Raw genomic sequence first — 20,101 nt, 5'->3', positions numbered from 1 at the left:
TTTACCAGTGAAACCAATATAACATCTCCACATTCACAAATATACATTTCTGACATTCAAAAACAAAACAAAAACAAATCAGCGACCAATATAGCCACCTTTCTTTGCAAGGACACTCAAAAGCCTGCCATCCATGGATTCTGTCAGTGTTTTGATCTGTTCACCATCAACATTGCGTGCAGCAGCAACCACAGCCTCCCAGACACTGTTCAGAGAGGTGTACTGTTTTCCCTCCTTGTAAATCTCACATTTGATGATGGACCACAGGTTCTCAATGGGGTTCAGATCAGGTGAACAAGGAGGCCATGTCATTAGTTTTTCTTCTTTTATACCCTTTCTTGCCAGCCACGCTGTGGAGTACTTGGACGCGTGTGATGGAGCATTGTCCTGCATGAAAATCATGTTTTTCTTGAAGGATGCAGACTTCTTCCTGTACCACTGCTTGAAGAAGGTGTCTTCCAGAAACTGGCAGTAGGACTGGGAGTTGAGCTTGACTCCATCCTCAACCCGAAAAGGCCCCACAAGCTCATTTTTGATGATACCAGCCCAAACCAGTACTCCACCTCCACCTTGCTGGTGTCTGAGTCGGACTGGAGCTCTCTGCCCTTTACCAGTCCAGCCACGGGCCCATCCATCTGGCCCATCAAGACTCACTCTCATCTCATCAGTCCATAAAACCTTAGAAAAATCAGTCTTTCTTGGCCCAGTCTTGACGTTTCAGCTTGTGTGTCTTGTTCAGTGGTGGTCGTCTTTCAGCCTTTCTTACCTTGGCCATGTCTCTGAGTATTGCACACCTTGTGCTTTTGGGCACTCCAGTGATGTTGCAGCTCTGAAATATGGCCAAACTGGTGGCAAGTGGCATCTTGGCAGCTGCACGCTTGACTTTTCTCAGTTCATGGGCAGTTATTTGGCGCCTTGGTTTTTCCACACGCTTCTTGCGACCCTGTTGACTATTTTGAATGAAACGCTTGATTGTTCGATGATCACGCTTCAGAAGCTTTGCAATTTTGAGACTGCTGCATCCCTCTGCAAGATATCTCACTATTCTTGACTTTTCTGTGCCTGTCAAGTCCTTCTTTTGACCCATTTTGGCAAAGGAAAGGACGTTGCCTAATAATTATGCACACCTGATATAGGGTGTTGATGTCATTAGACCACACCCCTTCTCATTACAGAGATGCACATCACCTAATATGCTTAATTGGTAGTAGGCTTTCGAGCCTATACAGCTTGGAGTAAGACAACATGCATGAAGAGGATGATGTGGACAAAATACTCATTTGCCTAATAATTCTGCACTCCCTGTAGTTGAGCTAATTTAATATCATAGATACCATTTACTCATGTAAAACTGGGAAATACGTAATACACTTCAGTGATTTTCTTATACTATACAATGTTCCTTGTTTAGTCCTTCCTTCTTTTTCAGATGCTGGAGGTGACTGAAATACACAAGCCTGACCCACTATTGCTGACTTTTATTGAATTCAGTTGCAAAGTAAGCCAAATAACTAACAAGTGTGAATCCCACATCAATCAAACTTTTTTTTTTTAAACCAAGGCTTCTTTTGAAAGCCTGCTCCCTTATTCACTACATGGTCACCGCCCAGTTTTCATTAATGAATGTAGGGCCCTATCGCTTGTTATCACTATAACTTAAATGTAATATTTTAATTTCTTCTAACATCTAACCATCCTGAAGGGTTTTAAAAACTACACATTACACATTAAAGTTCAGTTGTGCAATATTAAATTTGTTGTCACTGCAGTGTTTTATGGTAGAATCATGTGTAAACAGGGTTTATGATTGCCCTTTGAACCCCTTATCAGAGCTGTATTTTCTCACATTATATAGGCCTCATGCTGTTGTACACTGGGACTCTTCCTTATAAGCAGTTAAATATAAAACATTTATCAAGAATATCTATATATGTCATCAGCTTTTATTATAAGACAAAAGCAATATTAAACCAAAGCTGTCCCAGTCCTTCAACTTCACGGCAGAATACACATAGTAGCCTGCAGGGGGAAGCAAATCACAAACTTAAGAACAAAAGTTTGGTGGCGAGTGGACCAAAGCAGTTTGATCTTGACATCTTTATTCCTGTCCTGCAATACATTTGCCACATTTTCAAAGAGTAAATACATCTTAAATAGCTAAACAGTTGACATTTTTTTCACAAAATCCATCCACGCGCCCATTCCACAGTCTGCAAGGGGACAAACAAGCCCTTGAGCCCACCGAATCCTTGTGCAAAACCCCCAATGGTCCTGAAAGTCTTTGTCATGCTCGCCAGGTTTTCAGACATGTATACTGGTGGTTCACTGGCTGAGTATTGCGACAACATGATGCTTTTTCTAATGCAATGGTAATCTGAATGCATAGATTTGTGAAATTCTATGGTATTATTATATCATGGATGTACTGTTTAAAGATTAACAAGGATACCACAAGGACTGTAATTACATACTACAAACTCCACGCTCCTTTTCCATTGAAATGTCTGAGTACAGTGGATGAAAAATAAAAGCTGGGTACAACACAGCCAAAAGTAGGGCCCCTACGATTATCCCTCAAATAATGTAAGCAATATAAATTGTAAAATCGAGGCTTCTTTCAAACAGTATCAAGAGAGTCAAACACATTCACAGTTCATATCCTTCCTCCAAGCAGAGAAAAGAACACAAAACCTGACCACCATCATCCAGACAGTAATTAGACTGGTCATATTTCTGTAAGCAATGGTGAGAGTGAAAGAGAGTTCATTTGCATGTACAATATCAATTAGGTCAAAAAATAAAAACACTGTTTCCTTTAAAAGAAGGACAATGGCCAGATAAAGTTTGTCATCTGTTACATCAGAGCTTTGGATTTGAAGCAACAGGCTTGTAGTGTTTAGGACTCGGCACATTTCGACACATGCCCAATTCAGTGAACTACTATAATCTAGATATAATCTGTGCTAAATGCAACAATTTAGTCAAATCACTATCACATGTTCCAATGTGATAGAACTGAAATGTCATGAATATTTGATTATGACAAATTGGCTCATGCTGGGTTCTCTCTAAAGTTCATTACTACAGAAAAGCCCGTCTGTGTAGTGTTTTTAGGGACCTGTCTTTCAAATTCTGTACAGCGCATGTCGAAAGTCAACACACTCGTGTCTTTTTTTTTTTTGCACACATAGTTAAAACAAACAAACAATTCAGCAAACTGAACAGATGACCATCTCGCTGCACACATGAGGTACGACCTAGCTAACAGATAAGGCAAAGTAAACACACATCAGTCTTTTTATTCAGGCAGCAAATTAATCCGGTTACGGAGCGCACAAGCCTGTCTGTAATAAGAAACACAAAACAATGCACTCCCATATCCTGCTCCTTACACCTGTTACACACAATAGTCCCACATATACAGTAAATATGGTTCTGACATGACTAGCACCTGACTTGATATTGTTCCTTTGAAAAGCTGAAAGTGGCAGATAAAGCAGAGCAGTGTGAGGATAGTCTGGTGTGTGGAAAAACTGAAGTTTTACTCTGAGGCAGGACTTGTGCATTACACTTTGCAAAAACTAACTTATGACATCTATTAACCCTGGTTTCCTGGACTGATAGATATCCTCCGGGACACCAATTCCTGAGCCTTTTCGTCCACAAGGAGTGATTCTTGCAATCTAAAAATAGCTGTTGTACACCATACAGCTACTAAAATGAAATGCAGAGACTTTTTGCATTGCTGTTTTGTTTTTTTTAATCGACTCGCTGCCAACTTTAAGGTATTTATCCCATTCTACAGGCAACCTATCGTGCTTTTGCAACTGCAAAGATAACAACAACTACATTTTCATGCACGGTACCTCTCCTTCTTAAACAAAAAGTAAAGCAGAAAAATAAGTAGTCATGACAGAGGGTATATTCCCAATACTTTGTAATTTGGAAAGTAAATTATTCTATTGCACCAGAATCTACATACACTAACCATTACTATTATTATTCCACAAGACGACTCGCAATGAAACATCTGTAAAGAGAGAAGGCAGCGGTAAGCCATCTATCTAGAAATTCTCCATTCAAGAGATCTAGTCCAAAAGGATCTTCAACTACCTCAGGCAGGTCAAAAAAATGTCAAACCAGGTGCCAGCTGAAATAAGCACTTTCAAAACTGCCAATCAAAAATAAATGTTTCATATCAAATACAAAAATCAAAGTTGTTTTTTTTTTTGTTATTTTACAGGTAGGCTAATTGATAAACAACAAAAAATACAGTCTTTCCCATGTCAGCATCCACCCCCTGTATCCAGTTAGAGCGCAGGGATTTCATTGCCATTCAAAAGAAACCAAAGGCAGGTAGGGTGAAGCGGGAATGGGATGGGTTAGCATGAGAGGTGTTGGGTTAACTAAAAGTCAATTCCAGTTCTTTCCACTGAAGTCACTCATTCCTTCCAGCAGCTAGGTGGGGGATGGGGAGTGGAATCAGGCTTTTAAGGAGGGCGGAGGTGAGATACCCGCCCCCCCAATTACCAGTGTTGAGACTGAAAACAATAAGTTAGCAGGAAAGTTGTGGAGCTACCCAGCGATGCCACATTGCAGCTGACAAAGAGTCATTAGTGGTGTTGCTCACAGGTCGATGTGGACCAACAAAAAAGATGGGGCTGGACCAGTCTAGTTCCGCTAGCCACTTAGGCAACAGTCCAATATTCCCCTTTCCATACAAGTCTATAGTTCAGTCAGCCCTGATGGTTTCTGTCAGGGCTTTTGTTTCAATCATCCTTTTGTTGGAAAAGTTTTTGTTTTCATCGTTGGGTTGTTTCATCTTCCAGTCCTTAAGTCCATGCTGCCACTTTGTGCCGTAGCGTTTCTCAACATGTAGCAGTGAGCTGGGCAAAGAAAGTGACACAAGATATAATTAAAGTTTTAAAACTCAGATTGTTTCAAAAGTGCTTTTTTTTTTTTACAATGAGCATCATCTACACAGAGTTACAGGTGGTCAACAAATGAATGGTGAAACCAACAGAACAGAGATATCAAGCTCATTTTCCATGTTTGACCTTAAGTGGGCCAGACCAGTGAAGCACCCCTTTCTGCCATTGCAAGTACTATGTCTCAGTTTCTCTGCATGATAAAGAAATAATTCTATAGTAAATGGAAGAAATCTGTCAGCATGACTCTTTGGGACTAAATTATAAGTAATAAATGTATCAAATTACAGAAAAAGTAGCTCATTGCCTTTTTTATTGTAAAAGGACTATCTACAATGGAATTTTATATTGTAGATGGTGAAAAATCATAGACATTTTCTTATTTAAATGCTCACCTATTTGTTAATTACTTTAGTGTAATATGAAGTTTTTTATCGGAAGGAAAAATGGTAAAACTTCAAAATATATGGCCTTTCCAAAGCTGTCCTGTGGGCCAGATCGGAGTCTTTGGTGGGTGAGTTCTGGCCCCTGGGCTGTATTTTTGATACCCCTGCAATAGAGCTTTGGGCTACCATGTGCTTTGATCGCTCAGGCTCTGGAGCTCTGAGAAAATATTTCCAAAATTTATGTGTGACTCTGGTGCTACCTAACATATCAGTCCAAAATCTCCCTTACATGTTCAGTTACAATAGCATATAACATCATTTTCATACTCATCAATCAGTGGCTGCTTGTACTCTATGGTTGGGGGCTTGGAAGAGGCCAGCTCCCACCCTAACAGGATAAAGGTGAACAACTTTGTATTAACTTGTAATGATATGTCCCTTTAAAGGTAAACCTTCCCCAAAGCCAGTGAATTCCATCATTCCATGCATTCACAACTTAGCTTTGCAAACTGATTTGGTGACCATTACTGTGTATATAATTTCTCACCTGCATCACGACACCACACAGCGACAGCTCATACAGTCTTGACCACTCTCATCGGGTGGGTTCAACTTCCTCAACTTATGCTGCCTGATCTCTCTAACCAGTGTGTAGAAGGCGTCCTCTACTCCCTGTAAACACACGCAAACACACAGACATACAGAAAAATCCAGGCACTTAAAACACTCCCTTTCAAGGCTCCCATATTAAATGCACGTCTTCTGATTGACAGCAAAGCTTTTAGGTGTGCTCACCAATTGGCAACATTACCATGACAACCTTAATCATTGCGTGCACTGAGAATTATTAAATACGTTGTCAAGAAATCATGATGACTAAAAAGACTGCATTTCTTTACTTCTTGCATTTCCTTTTGAGTGACAGATATTCTGCAGGTGTAGCGATGAATGCGAGTATGTATGTACCTACATAATGTGTCACAGTGAGTCACAGACAGTGGGAGCTGTGAGGCAACTGGTCCTTATGAGCCCTTTCAAATACTGTAGCTCTGTTCTCAAGCCAAGGTAACCTGGCTATGAGTCACTGCCTGCAGCATAATAAAATGTTCCCAGCAACACAAATCACATCATAGCGCATGGTCTGCTGTAAGATGCGCATGAATATTTTTGCAAAATGTGAAATTACACAGCCTAAATAAGAACACTGACATAACCTGCAGATAACATAATGATGCAGCAAAATTAGCATATGAGGAATTTTAAAGATTCAAACGCCAATAAAAGAGGCAGGACACGAGAAAAGTATTCCTCTGCGGAAAAACTTTATGTTGCTCCTTACTTTATGTAAACTGCTTACCTGCCGTGTTTTGGCAGAGGTCTCAATGTAGGGGATGCCATAGGAGCGAGCGAGCTCATGGGCTTGCCTCGTGTCCACCGTGCGCGCAGGGAGGTCACATTTGTTTCCCACAAGGACCATGGGAACATCATCGGAATCCTTAACACGCTTAATCTGTTCTCTGCGTTGCAAAACAAGAAAATTGAAAATTTAGTTTATTTCATTTCCTTATTATTATTTTTGTTCCTTGATACATCCAAGCACTTTATTTAGCCACAGTTACATGTCTGTTGGCTGAGATCCTCCCAGCATCATCAACAGCTCCACCCCTGGAGAACCAACCACCCGGGGAACTTTAGGACCCAGAGGAAGAGCTAGTGCCTACCGGTGCTGGGCTGTGCTGCACTGCTGAAGGAGGGAGGGTGGGTGGGTGGACAACAGGCAGGCGGCAAACAGCATTACCTCATCACTACAGCAGCAAGTGCCAAATGCCATGCAGCCAGGGGGGACTGAGTGAGAGGAGAGGGTCAGATCACTCCATCAGCCCAGCCTTTCTTCTCAATCAGCCCCAGTATAGCCTGCAGTACAGTCAGCCAAACCCATCTGCAGTCAATACTCCCAATGGTAATTATGACAACACTTGCTCTGAGTTTTGATGTCAAAGCAAACAAGTTACCCTATCAAACCACAGATACTTGTATACCTGGTATTAAGGCGAGTGCTTAAAGTTTAGCTTTAAAGAGTTGTGGATTGGTCTTTATTTGGTGTTTTTGTACATGGATGAACACTGCTCTGCCATGTAGTGCTAGTCAGCACTGATAGTGGGGGGGGAAAGTTTTTGTGGGTTTTATTTCTTGTCACAAACAATTGTTGCCTGTAAATACAGGCAGCAGATGTCTAGATAACTCAAAACATTTAACTGGGCACTGAGCCAAAGTGCACTGCATACCTGTATGGTTTAAGAGCAGTTATGCTAAAGCAGGGTCCAAAACAGCTGAGTTGCAATGGCAACAGGCCAAACAAATGTACATTTACACACTCTGGAAACCTGTGACTTAAAGTGTAGCCTCATGCAAGACCAGCAAGTGGATGCCTAATGTGATGAGAAAGACAAAATGTGGCAAAGAGAGAAAACACTGTCACTTCCAGCTGAAACTCTCACCCCCACCCTCCCTTTCTCCTTCCCTGTCCTTGGGAGCGCTACCTCTCCCTGCTTCTCTAATTGAGTCAGGATCGATTTCATTGGCATCGTGCTGTAAGCCTCCAGTTGGGAGCTAAGCTTTCTTTAGCCGTGTTAAACGCTACAGCATGACATCATCAAGTACTGCAGAGAGCTGGCACACACGTATATAAAGCCCTTTTCCTGCAGACCCCACGGGAGTCCCTCTAACACACACTGCATATGCACATCCAGAGAAGCTAACAGACATGATTTAGCACCGGAGCTCCACCCCAACAGGCCTACGGTCTGGCCAAGAAATACAGAGGTGCACATTTTCCAGTTCTCTTTCTTTGCATTACTCTTAGACACACCTATACTGGTGAATGTCCTCAAAAGACTTGGTATTGTTGATGGCGAAGACACACAGGAAGCCCTCCCCCGTCCTCATGTACTGATCCCTCATGGCGCTGTACTCCTCTTGACCTGCAGTGTCCAGGATGTCCAACAGGCAGGTCTCCCCGTCGATCACAACCTGCTTCCTGTATGAGTCCTGCAGAAAAAGACAAACTTGCACTTTTAGAGAAGTGCTAAAGACATCACACAAAACTGATAGTTCACCTTAATGTAACCGGTGGTCCATTGCAGATTCTTACCCTGGGTCACTCAGGGCAAAGAAGTATACTATAGGGACACTATGTCAGTGACTGAATGTTGCTTGACTGTAATCAACTTAGGTTACTTTGTTAAATTCCCTCCTCACTTTCAGGTCAAATGAAAATCAAGAGATCAGAGGAGCAGGGTATCAGAGCCAATGTTTAGCCTTCCAACATGCAGTCACAAAAACATGGGAGTGCTGTCCCTTTGTTTGTTAGAGCATAGGGGCCAGGAATGCAAATACACAAAAAGGACATTGTCTGGCCAGAGGCAGGCGTGGTGAGAAAGAGAGGGATAGAGAGGGAGAAAAAGGGGAGAAAAGACAGGAGAAGACATTCTCACTGGCCTTCCTCTTTGCTCTGCAATATATTCCAGTGTCTTTTTCCTCAGGAAAATATTGAGTAAAAGGTGGAGAAAATGCTTTTCTCTTTTCTGAAATTATGGATTTCTTTCAAGCCTTGTCATTTGGAGGATTGCCACAGAAGTTAATTAATTAAAGTAACTTGGTTTAGACTGTGTGGTTGGACATTTATATAAAACATCTAATTACGCAAAGACTGCACATGAACCATTTTAAAGAATGTCGCAGAAGCACACAACAGTTCAAGGGGAAATACTTCATCTAAAGATAACTGCTGCAGGAATAATGTACAGAACACGTAGAAGCACGTCATACCTCTATTGTGGGGTCATATTCATCCACAAAGTGGTTCTGGATCAGCTGTATGGTAAGTGCACTCTTGCCCACGCCTCCAGCTCCCACCACCACCAGCTTATACTCCGTCATGTTCGCAGCTGCAGCTCAACCACACACTCACACACAACCACCGCTGCTGGAGAGAGGAAAAGGTGCAGGTTAGTATAATGACCAAAATAAACATGACACACAGTTTTGACAAGCACGTGTCAAGATTGACGTGTCCTCAATTGGTGGTACAGACAAAACATATGACAATACCATTAATGCCCACTGGTGAGAAACACGAGTGGTTGTGTATGCTGAAGTGTGTGCATGCAGTGGGGGCTGTAGTTGAGACCCTCAAAGGGGAATGTGAAAAATGTGCTGAAGGTACTCAATGTTCCAGTCCTCTCCCGCTCAGTGTTAGCAGCAAAAAGTGTGCATGAGAGGGAGAGAAAAAGGAGGGGCATCACACTGGCAGATAGATCCATATCACTCAGGGTTTAGATTACTGAGGTCTACCCTCGACCATACAGGGACAGTGATCCAAAAATAAACAAATACATATTAATAAAGATCAAATTGAGTCAATACTAGAACATTTTTAATAAAATAATTCTAAAAATATATTTAAAACTCTTCCACTGTTTCATTTTAACGATGAGGTAAATCACTATCTACGAGACTGTTGTTATGAAGGATTTCTTGTTGATTCACTCTACAGCGATCCATCCAGGAGGGTTACAATTTTATGACCCCCAGGTGTGCCTGCAGTTGCCCCCTACGCTCCACCACACCCACTTAATATGTCCAGTCGATGTAACGTGGTCAAGTTAACCATAAATCAAGCCATGTTATTAAAGAAATACGCAAGTCTCGCGAGGAAACATGCGCGATATCAATTTTACAAAATGTACAAAATGGTACAAAATGGCGCCGGTGAGGTCGGCTGCCGTGCTGGATGCTCTGCCCTAACTTCTCCACTTTTTGCAGTTTTTCGTCACTTTTTGCTATATCTGCGATAATCTTGCATGGGCATCATGCAAAACACACAAATCCGCTACAGTAGAGACACTTTGGTTTCTATTGGTCTGCAGTACACGAACATTTCACCATGTTTAACTCCGGACCCAACCTGGCCAAAGGAGATCCTGAGAGAGAACAAAGGACGCGACCCTAAGCGACGGCCTCGAGGTAAAAGAGCCGGCATCAGGAACAGGCTACGGGCTCGCGCACACCGCGCACCCATGCCCAGTATCCTGCTAGCCAATGTTCAATCCATCGAGAACAAGCTTGATGACCTCAGAGCCAGAATCAAGTTCCAGAGAGACATCCGGGACTGCAACCTCCTCTGCTTCACCGAGACTTGGCTGAACCCAGCGATACCAGACCACGCCGTGCAGCCGACGGGGTTCTTTTCGGTTTACCGCATGGACAGGACAATGGAGTCGGGGAAGAAAAGAGGTGGTGGAGTGTGTTTGATGGTGAACAACAGATGGTGCGACAGCACAAACATCTCCCCACTCACACGCTCTTGCTCGCCCAATCTGGAGCTTTTGATCGTTAAGTGTCGCCCTTTCTATCTCCCTCGGGAATTCACTGCGGTCATTGCCTGCACTGTTTACATTCCGCCTCACGCGGACTCGGACACTGCCTTATGTGAGCTACATGAGGCTCTCACACATCAACAAACACTTCACCGAGATGCCGCACTCATTGTTATGGGAGATTTTAACAGAGTGAATCTCAAACGGACATTTCACAACCTTCACCAGCACATCAACTGCCCCACCCGGGGCACGAGGACATTAGACCACTGCTACACCCCGTTCAAGAACTGTTACAAGGCTCAGCCCCTGCCGGCATTTGGAAAATCGGACCATTCCGCCATCTTACTCATACCTGCTTACAAACAAAGGCTAAAGCAGCAACCACCAATCAGGAGGGAGGTCGCTCGCTGGACGGACCAATCGGTGGCCGCGCTGCAGGACGCACTGGATGACGCAGACTGGGACATGTTTCGGCGCAGCTCTGATGACATCAACAGGTTTACGGAAGCGGTTGTGGGATTTATCGGGAAACTAGCGGACGACACAGCAGAAAGAACTATCATCCGAACGTTTCCCAACCAGAAGCCGTGGGTGGATAAAAACATCCGCGACGCTCTGAGATCACGCACCGCTGCCTACAATGAAGGGCTTGTCTCCGGTAATATGGACCTATACAAGGCTGCGTCCTACAACGTGCGCAGCGCGGTCCGAAAGGCAAAGCGGAGCTACGGGGAAAAACTAGAGTCACAGCTACGACAGTGCGACTCTAGGAGCCTGTGGAAAGGACTGCGGACTATAAACGACCAGCTTCTTCAATGATGAATGCAGATGCTTCACTGGCTGATGAGCTGAACACGTTTTATGCTCGCTTCGACGCCGCAGCAATTAAAACAACAAACGGCTGTGCGCGCTCGGAGTGCACCAGTGAAGAAAATGCATTCGTCATCACAGAGCATGCCGTGAGGAACACCTTCAGGAGGGTGAACACCAGGAAGGCAGCAGGACCAGATGCAATCCCTGGCCGGGTCCTTAGAGCCTGCGCTGATCAACTAGCACCGGTGTTCACGGAGATCTTCAACCTCTCCCTGGCCCAAGCTGTGGTTCCCACGTGCTTCAAACGGTCCATTATTGTCCCTGTTCCAAAGAAACAACAGCCCGCTTGCCACAATGACAACCGTCCAGTAGCACTGACTTCAATTGTGATGAAGTGTTTTGAAAGACTGATGAGAGATCACATCACTTCTTCACTTCCTCCCACCATCGACTCACTTCAGCTTGCTTACCGGACTAATCGTTCCACAGATGATGCCATATCTCACCTGCTCCACACATCCCTGAGTCACCTGGACACTGGCAGAGGGAATTATGTTAGGATGCTGTTCGTGGACTACAGTTCAGCATTCAACACAATAATTCCCTCTAAGCTTTTCACCAAGTTGACGGATCTAGGACTCAGCTCATCACTGTGTCAGTGGATCCTCAACTTCCTCACAGACAGACCCCAATCAGTGAGGGTAGGAAAACAAGTCTCCCCCTCCATCTCACTCAGCACTGGAGTGCCTCAGGGCTGTGTTTTAAGCCCCCTGCTGTACTCACTGTACACTTATGACTGTGTAGCCACATCCGACACCACCTCCATTGTCAAGTTTGCTGACGACACTGCTGTTGTGGGCCTGATCTCCGACAACATCGAGACGGCCTACCTGGAGGAGATTAGGAACCTGGAGACCTGGTGCCAGGAGAATAACCTCCTCCTAAACATCAGCAAGACTAAGGAGCTGATCGTGGACTTCACTACAAAGCAGGCGAGGAATTACAAACCCCTCATCATCAGTGGCACGCCAGTGGAGAGAGTGGACAGTTTCCGATACCTGGGTGTCCACATCACTCAGGACCTGTCATGGTCCTGTCACATCAACACCCTGGTTAAGAAAGCCCGTCAGCGTCTCTTCTTCCTCAGAAGACTTAGAGACTTCCATCTGCCACTGAAGGTGCTCAAGAACTTCTACTCCTGCACCATCGAGAGCATCCTGACGTCAAACATCTGCACCTGGTTTGGGAACAGCACCAAGCAGGACAGACGAGATCTGCAAAGAGTGGTGCGCTCGGCAGAACGCATCATTCAATCAGAGCTCCCTGACCTGCTGTCCATCTACACCAAGCGGTGCAAGTCCAAAGCTAGGAAGATTATGATGGACCTCTCCCATCCCAACAATGGACTCTTCTCACTGTTGAGGTCTGGGAAGCGCTTCCGCTCCCTTAAGGCCAAAACAGAGAGAATGAAGAGGAGCTTCTTCCCCCAGGCTATTCGGGGCCTGAACCAGGTGTAATACTGGACTCTCCCAACACGTCACTATAAGACTGGACTCTCACACACGTTACCACACGCACCACCACACATTTCCTATAATCCTATAATTCCTATAATTTATAATCCTTATCTTTATAATCTCTTCTGCTATTTGCACATTCTTTACTGTAAATTCCTAAGTTAATTTGTAAATTTTTGTAGTAAATTGTAAATATTGTAAAACTTTTCTTCTGTCATTTAATGGTCGGGCATTGTACAGCTACAAGCATTTCACCCCCATGTCATACTGTGTATGGTTGTGTGTGTGTGACAAATAAAATTTGAATTTGAATTTTATGTTACCTGAAACGGGCACACTCAAACCTACATAAATTTAGGAGAAATGATTAAAACTGGGAGAAAAACCAAGTTATTCAAATATTAATGAGATGTTTTTCCAGTGTAATAGATTTTTGCATGCTTAAAAATGTGGGAAAACTTGCGTATATTACAATTTTGCTCATTTCACCACCAAACTAGGTGAAGCTGCAAATATTCATGTACAGACACAAACCAGTGCAAAGACACGTACCCACAGGTCATCTTCCCCCACCACAGCGTTGCTGGCCAGTAAAATTCCAGTGTTAAAGAGAAAGTAGTCATATGGTTTTTCTGTTATGTTCTGTGGCAAAGTGAGACTCATTGTATGGACAGCTGACCACAAACTCACCAAATATGCAACCTAAAAATGACCAAATAGCTTCTGAGTAGAAGACATGATGAGTTAGATTTATTACTGACTGATATGAACTTGTTGTGCTGGTTTTATAACATTAAATCGGCTACAAATCTATGACTAACAACAAGTGTGCTGGAGGCCCATTGTAACTACAGGACTCTACTATGGTTACAGTTTGACATTGTAGTAATAATGAGTGGAATAATAATGATGTCATATCTGGTTAAAGACCTAAGAGGAAAGTAACTGAGAACAGTTATAAATGATAGAAAGCCATGTGTCTTAACAGAAGCATAGTTTCACTTTCTGTTTGACAATTTAGACCAACAACCTCTAGACGCCACCTCTACGTCAAATATCTGTCTTTCAAACAGCAAAGCCTCGGTTGTCATAATTGTACTATACAATGAATCTAAAGTGTATATACAGTCTATATATAATATGGGCTGGTTCAAAAAAAAGGGAGGGTGACCTTAAAGGGAGAGCAGCTAAAACAGCTTGTTTCTGACAGTGAGCCCCCCAGCATGAGACAAATAAGACTCATTTTGAACCGTGACTAATGCAAAATGACTCTGATAAATATTCAAGGTGAAAACTCGTATATTATAAGTCCTCCTAAACAAAACAGTTCACTATTAACACTAACTTTACTTAACACCCAGTGTAACCCTAAATCTCTCTTCCTCAAAAGTTTAAACTATGTCTCATTTAGCATAAAAGACGGGCACATGTGGGTTAAACATCTCCACATGCTCATTAATAGTGTCTCACTTTGCTGAATGGTCCTGAAGAGGAAAATCATTAACCTGCACCACCTGCTGCAGTGTATAATCAATCTGTCAGGATTTCATGAGCAGCACAGTTCACATATGCTCTTTTACCTTCCGCAGGGAGCCGTGTGTCATCCCTCATATAAAATGCACTCTTTGTTATAGCTGCTACACAAACTACTTGCGCGCTTAAGAGTGTAAACATCAGGGCTTCAGTTGACCTGAGCAGTAAACACTCACGCCCTGTCTCTTGTGCTTTGACTCCCAAAGGAATGAAAGTACAAGCAATAGCTGGGGTGAATCTTGAACTCTAACAGTATAAAGAGAGAAGTAACAGGTGGCCTGTCATAAACACAGCCTGTGGTCAGTTCAATAACCGGACAAGACACAGAATTTCAAAAGAAAATGAAACATATAAGGTCAATTTAGCTGTGGAGAGGAAAAAAATAACAGACGTTCTATATTTGTCTCTGGGTGTGGTGTTGTATTAATAGAATCTGCATTCTCAGAAAGAAAAAAAAAGTCCTGTTTGGGTTATTTGTGTCTGAGGCTGTATGTGCCTGTGCTGTTAGGACAAACTAAGATTAACCAAGACTGCAATAATGTTAATGATTGAGAGACAACCAGACTTGCTAAGTTGAGGACACAGTCATTTAACTGCTCTCATTCAATCACCATGATACGCAAGCACACAAACGCACACACTCCTGCATCCCGTAAGCCACTGCTTCACCTTAATGGAACAGGTAGCTCTGAGCACCATCACCATTACCAACAACGACCTCCTTGTCAAAACACCCTCGCTGCTATAACTCTGAAACACAACAGGAAGGGAATTATACTGACCCCTCAAACTTGTGGTTAAACATTTAGCTTCCTTTTCCCTCAGTGTAAATAAATCAGCCTGGCTGGACTGCAGACTCTGGTGGAGTAGCAGAGCCAGTCTAGCTCCTTAGAGCCCCCTCTAACTAAATAAACAGCAGCTGTGTGGCGAACAGAGACTTGTGTGGGGCAGGCAGACGCTGGAACACCTTTGGCTGCTGAAACTCCAGACAGGGCAAGGATCAACAATAATAGACTCATCGGCAGTTATTTCACGTTTAGTGTGGACACAAGATAAAATGTTCAACTATAGACAAGTCATTTAGATCAAAGATTTGATATGACTTATTCCAGTTCACTAAAAGACAGGATGACCAATATGCCATCATACAGGATGAAACACTTGATGACTAAAACTGAATACTCAACCATACTGTTGGTCAGCTGTTCCACGTATTCGCTCTGTTTTGTCATATCTAAACATTATTGTTAATCAGAGATTGATCAGATGCCACAAGCCTCACTGGTGAGCACTTGTGCATCTTAATTTCACTTGCTGCCTCACAATTAACAATAAAAGCACTGTTTTTCACAGAATTGGATTCTATTTGTGGCAGCAGCGGCCTGGACAGTTAGCCAGTAGGGAAACTCAAACCTGAAAGAGCTAGATGGGGTCACAGCACTAAAACTAAAGAAGCTAAATCATTCTGGGTTGAGATTTTTTCGAAAAAATTAAATGTTGCCAAAGCCTATGAGAGATTCACACAGAAATATGCATGAAATGCCTCCTTTTTACCCAATATTCATCAATATGGCAGTGATAACTCGTGCGCTGAACTGATTAGTATGACGAATTTAGGCCAAACAAAAACAAAAAAAGATAGCTACATAATCGAATACAGCATCATACACAGTTCTTCAACATTTAACACACGTGGTTACAGCATTTTTTCTACATAACCAGATCTCTAGTGTACACCTGCCAAGCCAGTGATATTTACAGCCTAAAAAATGCAAATTCAACACATCCATGCATCGCTACTGGGAGTTCAGAGGAGGGAAAGCAGACAGCCGTCTTCTCTCAAACTAGGCCATGTCAGCTGCTGATTAATAATCCTCATATACATATGGAGATGAATAGCAAAATCAGTCACTGACACAGACAGTGCTGCGTTTCTACAGCCACTTGTTGTCAGGAGGGGCTCATACTGAGCGGGTCTTTGTGTAGATAGAGAGGAAAGACGAGGACACAGCCTCTGGAGGTCAAAATCATTAGTACTTGCATCAATTTCATCCACATTCAGGGACTAAGCAAAAGAGTGTTTTGTCTGAGCTCTCCTCTACACACAGATGGGTATGTTGGGTATAGCTGTATCAAACACAATATATCCCCATCTTCTCCTCTGCAATCCCGAGTGGAGTTGCTCTCAGCGTATGGTTAAACTCTGCTACCTTTATTTGCACACATGTGAAAACTTGCATTCATGATGTGGCAATTGTCTGTGTCCTTTTTACACACGGTGTACATGTGACCAAAGTAATTATCCTACAGCAGGGTGACTTTTGTTAGTCATTCAACAAAAAACAGTAATGAATCTGCCACAGCTGTCACACAGGCCGCACCTATCTCATTCCAAAGTTCCCAAAACCTTTGTAGAGCAGCTCTCTAATATGATCAAGGGCCACTATTTAGCATGTTTGAGTTTAGGGTTATTTATAGTGCACCACCGCCGGTCTGAAATTAACAGTCCATTTTGAAACCCTAGAGCCTCGCCTGGACCAAAAGGATAATCTTACATGACAGCTTACGGAGGGTGCAAGCAAAGAGCAGCAATTCAGATGGTAGCAGGAGAGTTCATTGGCAAGGGAGAAGACTGCTCTCTATATATACACCAAGGGCATAACAAACACAGAAGAGAAGAGTCTAGCAAGAAAGTGAAAAATATTAAACATAATGAAAATCCTCCAAGCCAAACTTCATTGCATCTTTTTCATCTTCTCAACACACGTGACACAAGGAGCTAGGTACATGGATGACCGTCTTCCTCAACATGCACTCTGGTCTCCATTTAAGTGCTTAATTGGTTAAAGGCTCCATACTGGCAGAGCCACAAGCCCACTGCAGAGATAATAGATTTTTAATGGAGCTATGATGGTAAGGAGACCCTCTCAAGGGAGGTGTCACGGTCAAATACGGAGACTCCGAGACCCATCCTAAAGTCTCGATAACCACCCCACCCTCCCTCTGCTTTCCAGTGACATCATTCTTCTAAACAGCATCCAAAACACTAAGTGTTTTCCACCAGCTTAGGAATGAAGCGCTATTCTTCTCTCAGGCCAGTGAAACACAATTACGTGAAGACATTGGTTCAGATTTTATGAAGTTGGTGGGAGGGTCAAACTGACTACAACATAGTTAAAAAAATTTACTCTTTTCTCTAGAATTTAAGACAAAGCTGAATTTGGTTCTTTTAATAAACCATTTCTTTCCAAATTTCTAAATGTTTCACTATCTAAAGAGGCCTTTTAGCTGTTCTGAAAGCCACTAGCCTCTAGTGACCTTTTCCCTACTGGGTCATCCTTTTAGTTTGTAGGACAGGGTGACACAGTGGAGGCAGCAGCAGAGATAAAAAGAGCAGCTGACCTCCACACAAAAGCCTGCCGGTTGGAGGAGCTGCAAGGGTTATCATTAGACACCTAACACCCCCAAAACTCTAAATGTGGGCTCTGGGTAAATCTCAATGAGTTGTTTTAGTTCATGAAACAATGTGAAAGCAAAGAAAGCATCTTCTGGGTCACATAAAAACACCTAATGTCCATTCAACCCCCCCCACACACACACATCAATACTAAAACCCAGCAGGGAACGGTGTTATTCGTAAAATTTTGGTTTTTAGAGTCACACTTACTGCTTGGCTGCATAAAAACCTTCAAAGGAAAAAACGAAGACACATTGACCTCACACCTCAATCACTGGACCACCTCCAACTGTTTTCCAGCTGACTTGCCAAAACGCTACAGACACCAACACCAATATTTACTCACACAGAATCGCTGCAAAGCCTCCTTCTCGTAGTCATATAGACTGATGCACATTCACTGGCATGATTATGACTTTCACAGAAGATGCTGTGGTCAGCGAACGTGACGATGTGGCGGATTAAAAAAAGAAACCGTGTACCGGAAAGCCCCAAGAAAAACACACGAGTGAAACACTTTCTGTTGTATTGCCTAAGAGGGCACTCATTCAAATGTTTGATACTACTTTGAATGCTGAGTGCATTTAATTGTTTACTGTCCAGGAGCTTCTATGGCCATTCGCTGAGTGTTTGGTGCTGTCTTTGTAAATCCCTTTCACCTTACTAGCCATTTTTTTATCAGATACGAGACTTGAAATGATCATCTTTGTGAATGCCTTGTAATGGAATCTCACTTCCGCAGTGATAGCTTTTATTCACTGTGACGGGGCGTCACCCTAGTTGTCTCTGACGCCACTATCGAGACCAGCAACCTCACAGCCTGCTCCAGTCTTTTCCTTATACAATACAAAAGACAGAGGTACATTAGCATCTATTGCAATGGCACTTGCAAATGTCTTCGGTTTCTCTTTCAAAGTGAGGTAAAGCGGGGGGAAATCCTGGATGGTCATGTTATCCCTTTATAACCAAGTTTTAACACCCAAACTCAAGGAAGACCGCTTACCAAAAAATATATAATTGGCTTAAAACAGTCAGGGGCTGGGAGGAAAAATCATTCTATGTAGGCAGGGTAGAAAGAAGGCTGAGTTCTAAGCAGGATAATGTTCAAGCTCGCCGGGCGTGAATTAAAAAATGTTATGATAGCTAGCTAACCTGTTTTTCTGTAAGGACCGCAATCTCCAGCGGTGCCCAAATAACTGAAAGCACTTAAGAGAGGACATATTTCTCGGTGAGGGGAAAAAAACCGACATTTTTCGTAAGCAAGGATGTGTACAGTATACTTACAACAGGCAGAGGTCTATTGGCGACAGGAGCGGCGTTTCTACCGGAGAGGAAGAAGAAAATCTTTCAATTGTTTTGCTTCTCCGCTGAAATCGGAAAAAAGCCACAAAATATTCCGAGTCTCTTTCCCCGTTTCTTCAGGTATTTGCGTCCTATTCACTGTAAGAAACGGTGTAATTTTAAGTAGCTAAACTGCACCAAGGCATTCATTGGTCCTGGGTCCTATAATGTGCCCGCGTTGAACAATGTGCTTCCCAGAGAGAGCGGAGGGGATGAGGAGAGTAGTGCCCACGCCCAGCTCTATCAAACATAGATCCGCCCCGGTTACCAAGCATGTTACCGTGGCGTTCTTGTGCTGTCGGATTTTTGGCAACTCCACTGTGAAGGCCACTGGATCTACACATTTAAGCGCTAAATCCGAGTATTTAAAGAGGCACGTAAATCTGAATTCATGCAAAAACCTGAAAGTCATGAATGCCAAGTTAATTCGTTTGACAAACAGGAACGCTGTCTTTTTTTTTTTTTAAAAATTACTATTATCCATCTCTACCCAGCATAACCCTTCGCCACTCTGAAAAGTAAGTGCCACCCAAACAGATGACTAGCAGTGTTTTGGTTGAGAATATCCAAAGTTTAAAAACGAATAAACTAAATCACCAAAACTTCCCAGACATTATGATTGTTTTTCTATGTGATGACTCAAGGTTGGGAACCGGTGATAGTTATAAAGGTAATGTCGAAATTATGTGGTAGGGGAGAGCAGGCGTGATTGTAACACTTTTTGTTTCAGTAGTTACAACTCAGT

At 43.0% G+C, this 20,101-nt stretch overlaps 1 protein-coding gene across 2 annotated transcripts; it reads right to left on the bottom strand.

Annotated features, from left to right (window-relative positions):
• Positions 1-3,742: 3,742 nt before the first annotated feature.
• LOC113027038 (GTPase HRas) lies at positions 3,743-19,553 on the bottom strand. 2 transcript variants are annotated; one of them, XM_026176433.2, is made up of 6 exons: positions 19,300-19,553; positions 9,143-9,299; positions 8,184-8,362; positions 6,672-6,831; positions 5,862-5,986; positions 3,743-4,886 (listed from the first exon to the last, which is right to left on the bottom strand). In XM_026176433.2, the coding sequence occupies exons 2-5, from the start codon at positions 9,251-9,253 to the stop codon at positions 5,867-5,869; spliced, it is 570 nt and encodes a 189-aa protein (XP_026032218.1). In that variant the 5' UTR covers positions 9,254-9,299; positions 19,300-19,553; the 3' UTR covers positions 3,743-4,886; positions 5,862-5,866. The 2 variants fall into 2 exon arrangements, with proteins under 2 accessions (XP_026032218.1, XP_026032219.1); XM_026176434.2 differs by having other exon boundaries at positions 9,143-9,296; positions 19,300-19,531.
• Between the last annotated feature and the right edge of the window lie 548 nt (positions 19,554-20,101).

Source organism: Astatotilapia calliptera, chromosome 7 (genome assembly GCF_964374335.1).
Source record: "Astatotilapia calliptera chromosome 7, fAstCal68.1, whole genome shotgun sequence".
NCBI classification, from domain to species: domain Eukaryota; kingdom Metazoa; phylum Chordata; class Actinopteri; order Cichliformes; family Cichlidae; genus Astatotilapia; species Astatotilapia calliptera.
This window is presented reverse-complemented; position numbering and strand designations above follow the sequence as displayed.

Bases quoted from the DNA above. Each gene is read 5' to 3' on its own strand.
- LOC113027038 (XM_026176433.2), bottom strand. From the start codon at position 9,253: ATGACGGAGTATAAGCTGGTGGTGGTGGGAGCTGGAGGCGTGGGCAAG. The intron at 8,363-9,142 runs GTATGACGTGCT...CTTTTTCTGCAG, and splicing joins AATATGACCCCACAATAGAG to GACTCATACAGGAAGCAGGT. The intron at 6,832-8,183 runs GTGTGTCTAAGA...TTTGCAACGCAG, and splicing joins GAGGACATTCACCAGTATAG to AGAACAGATTAAGCGTGTTA.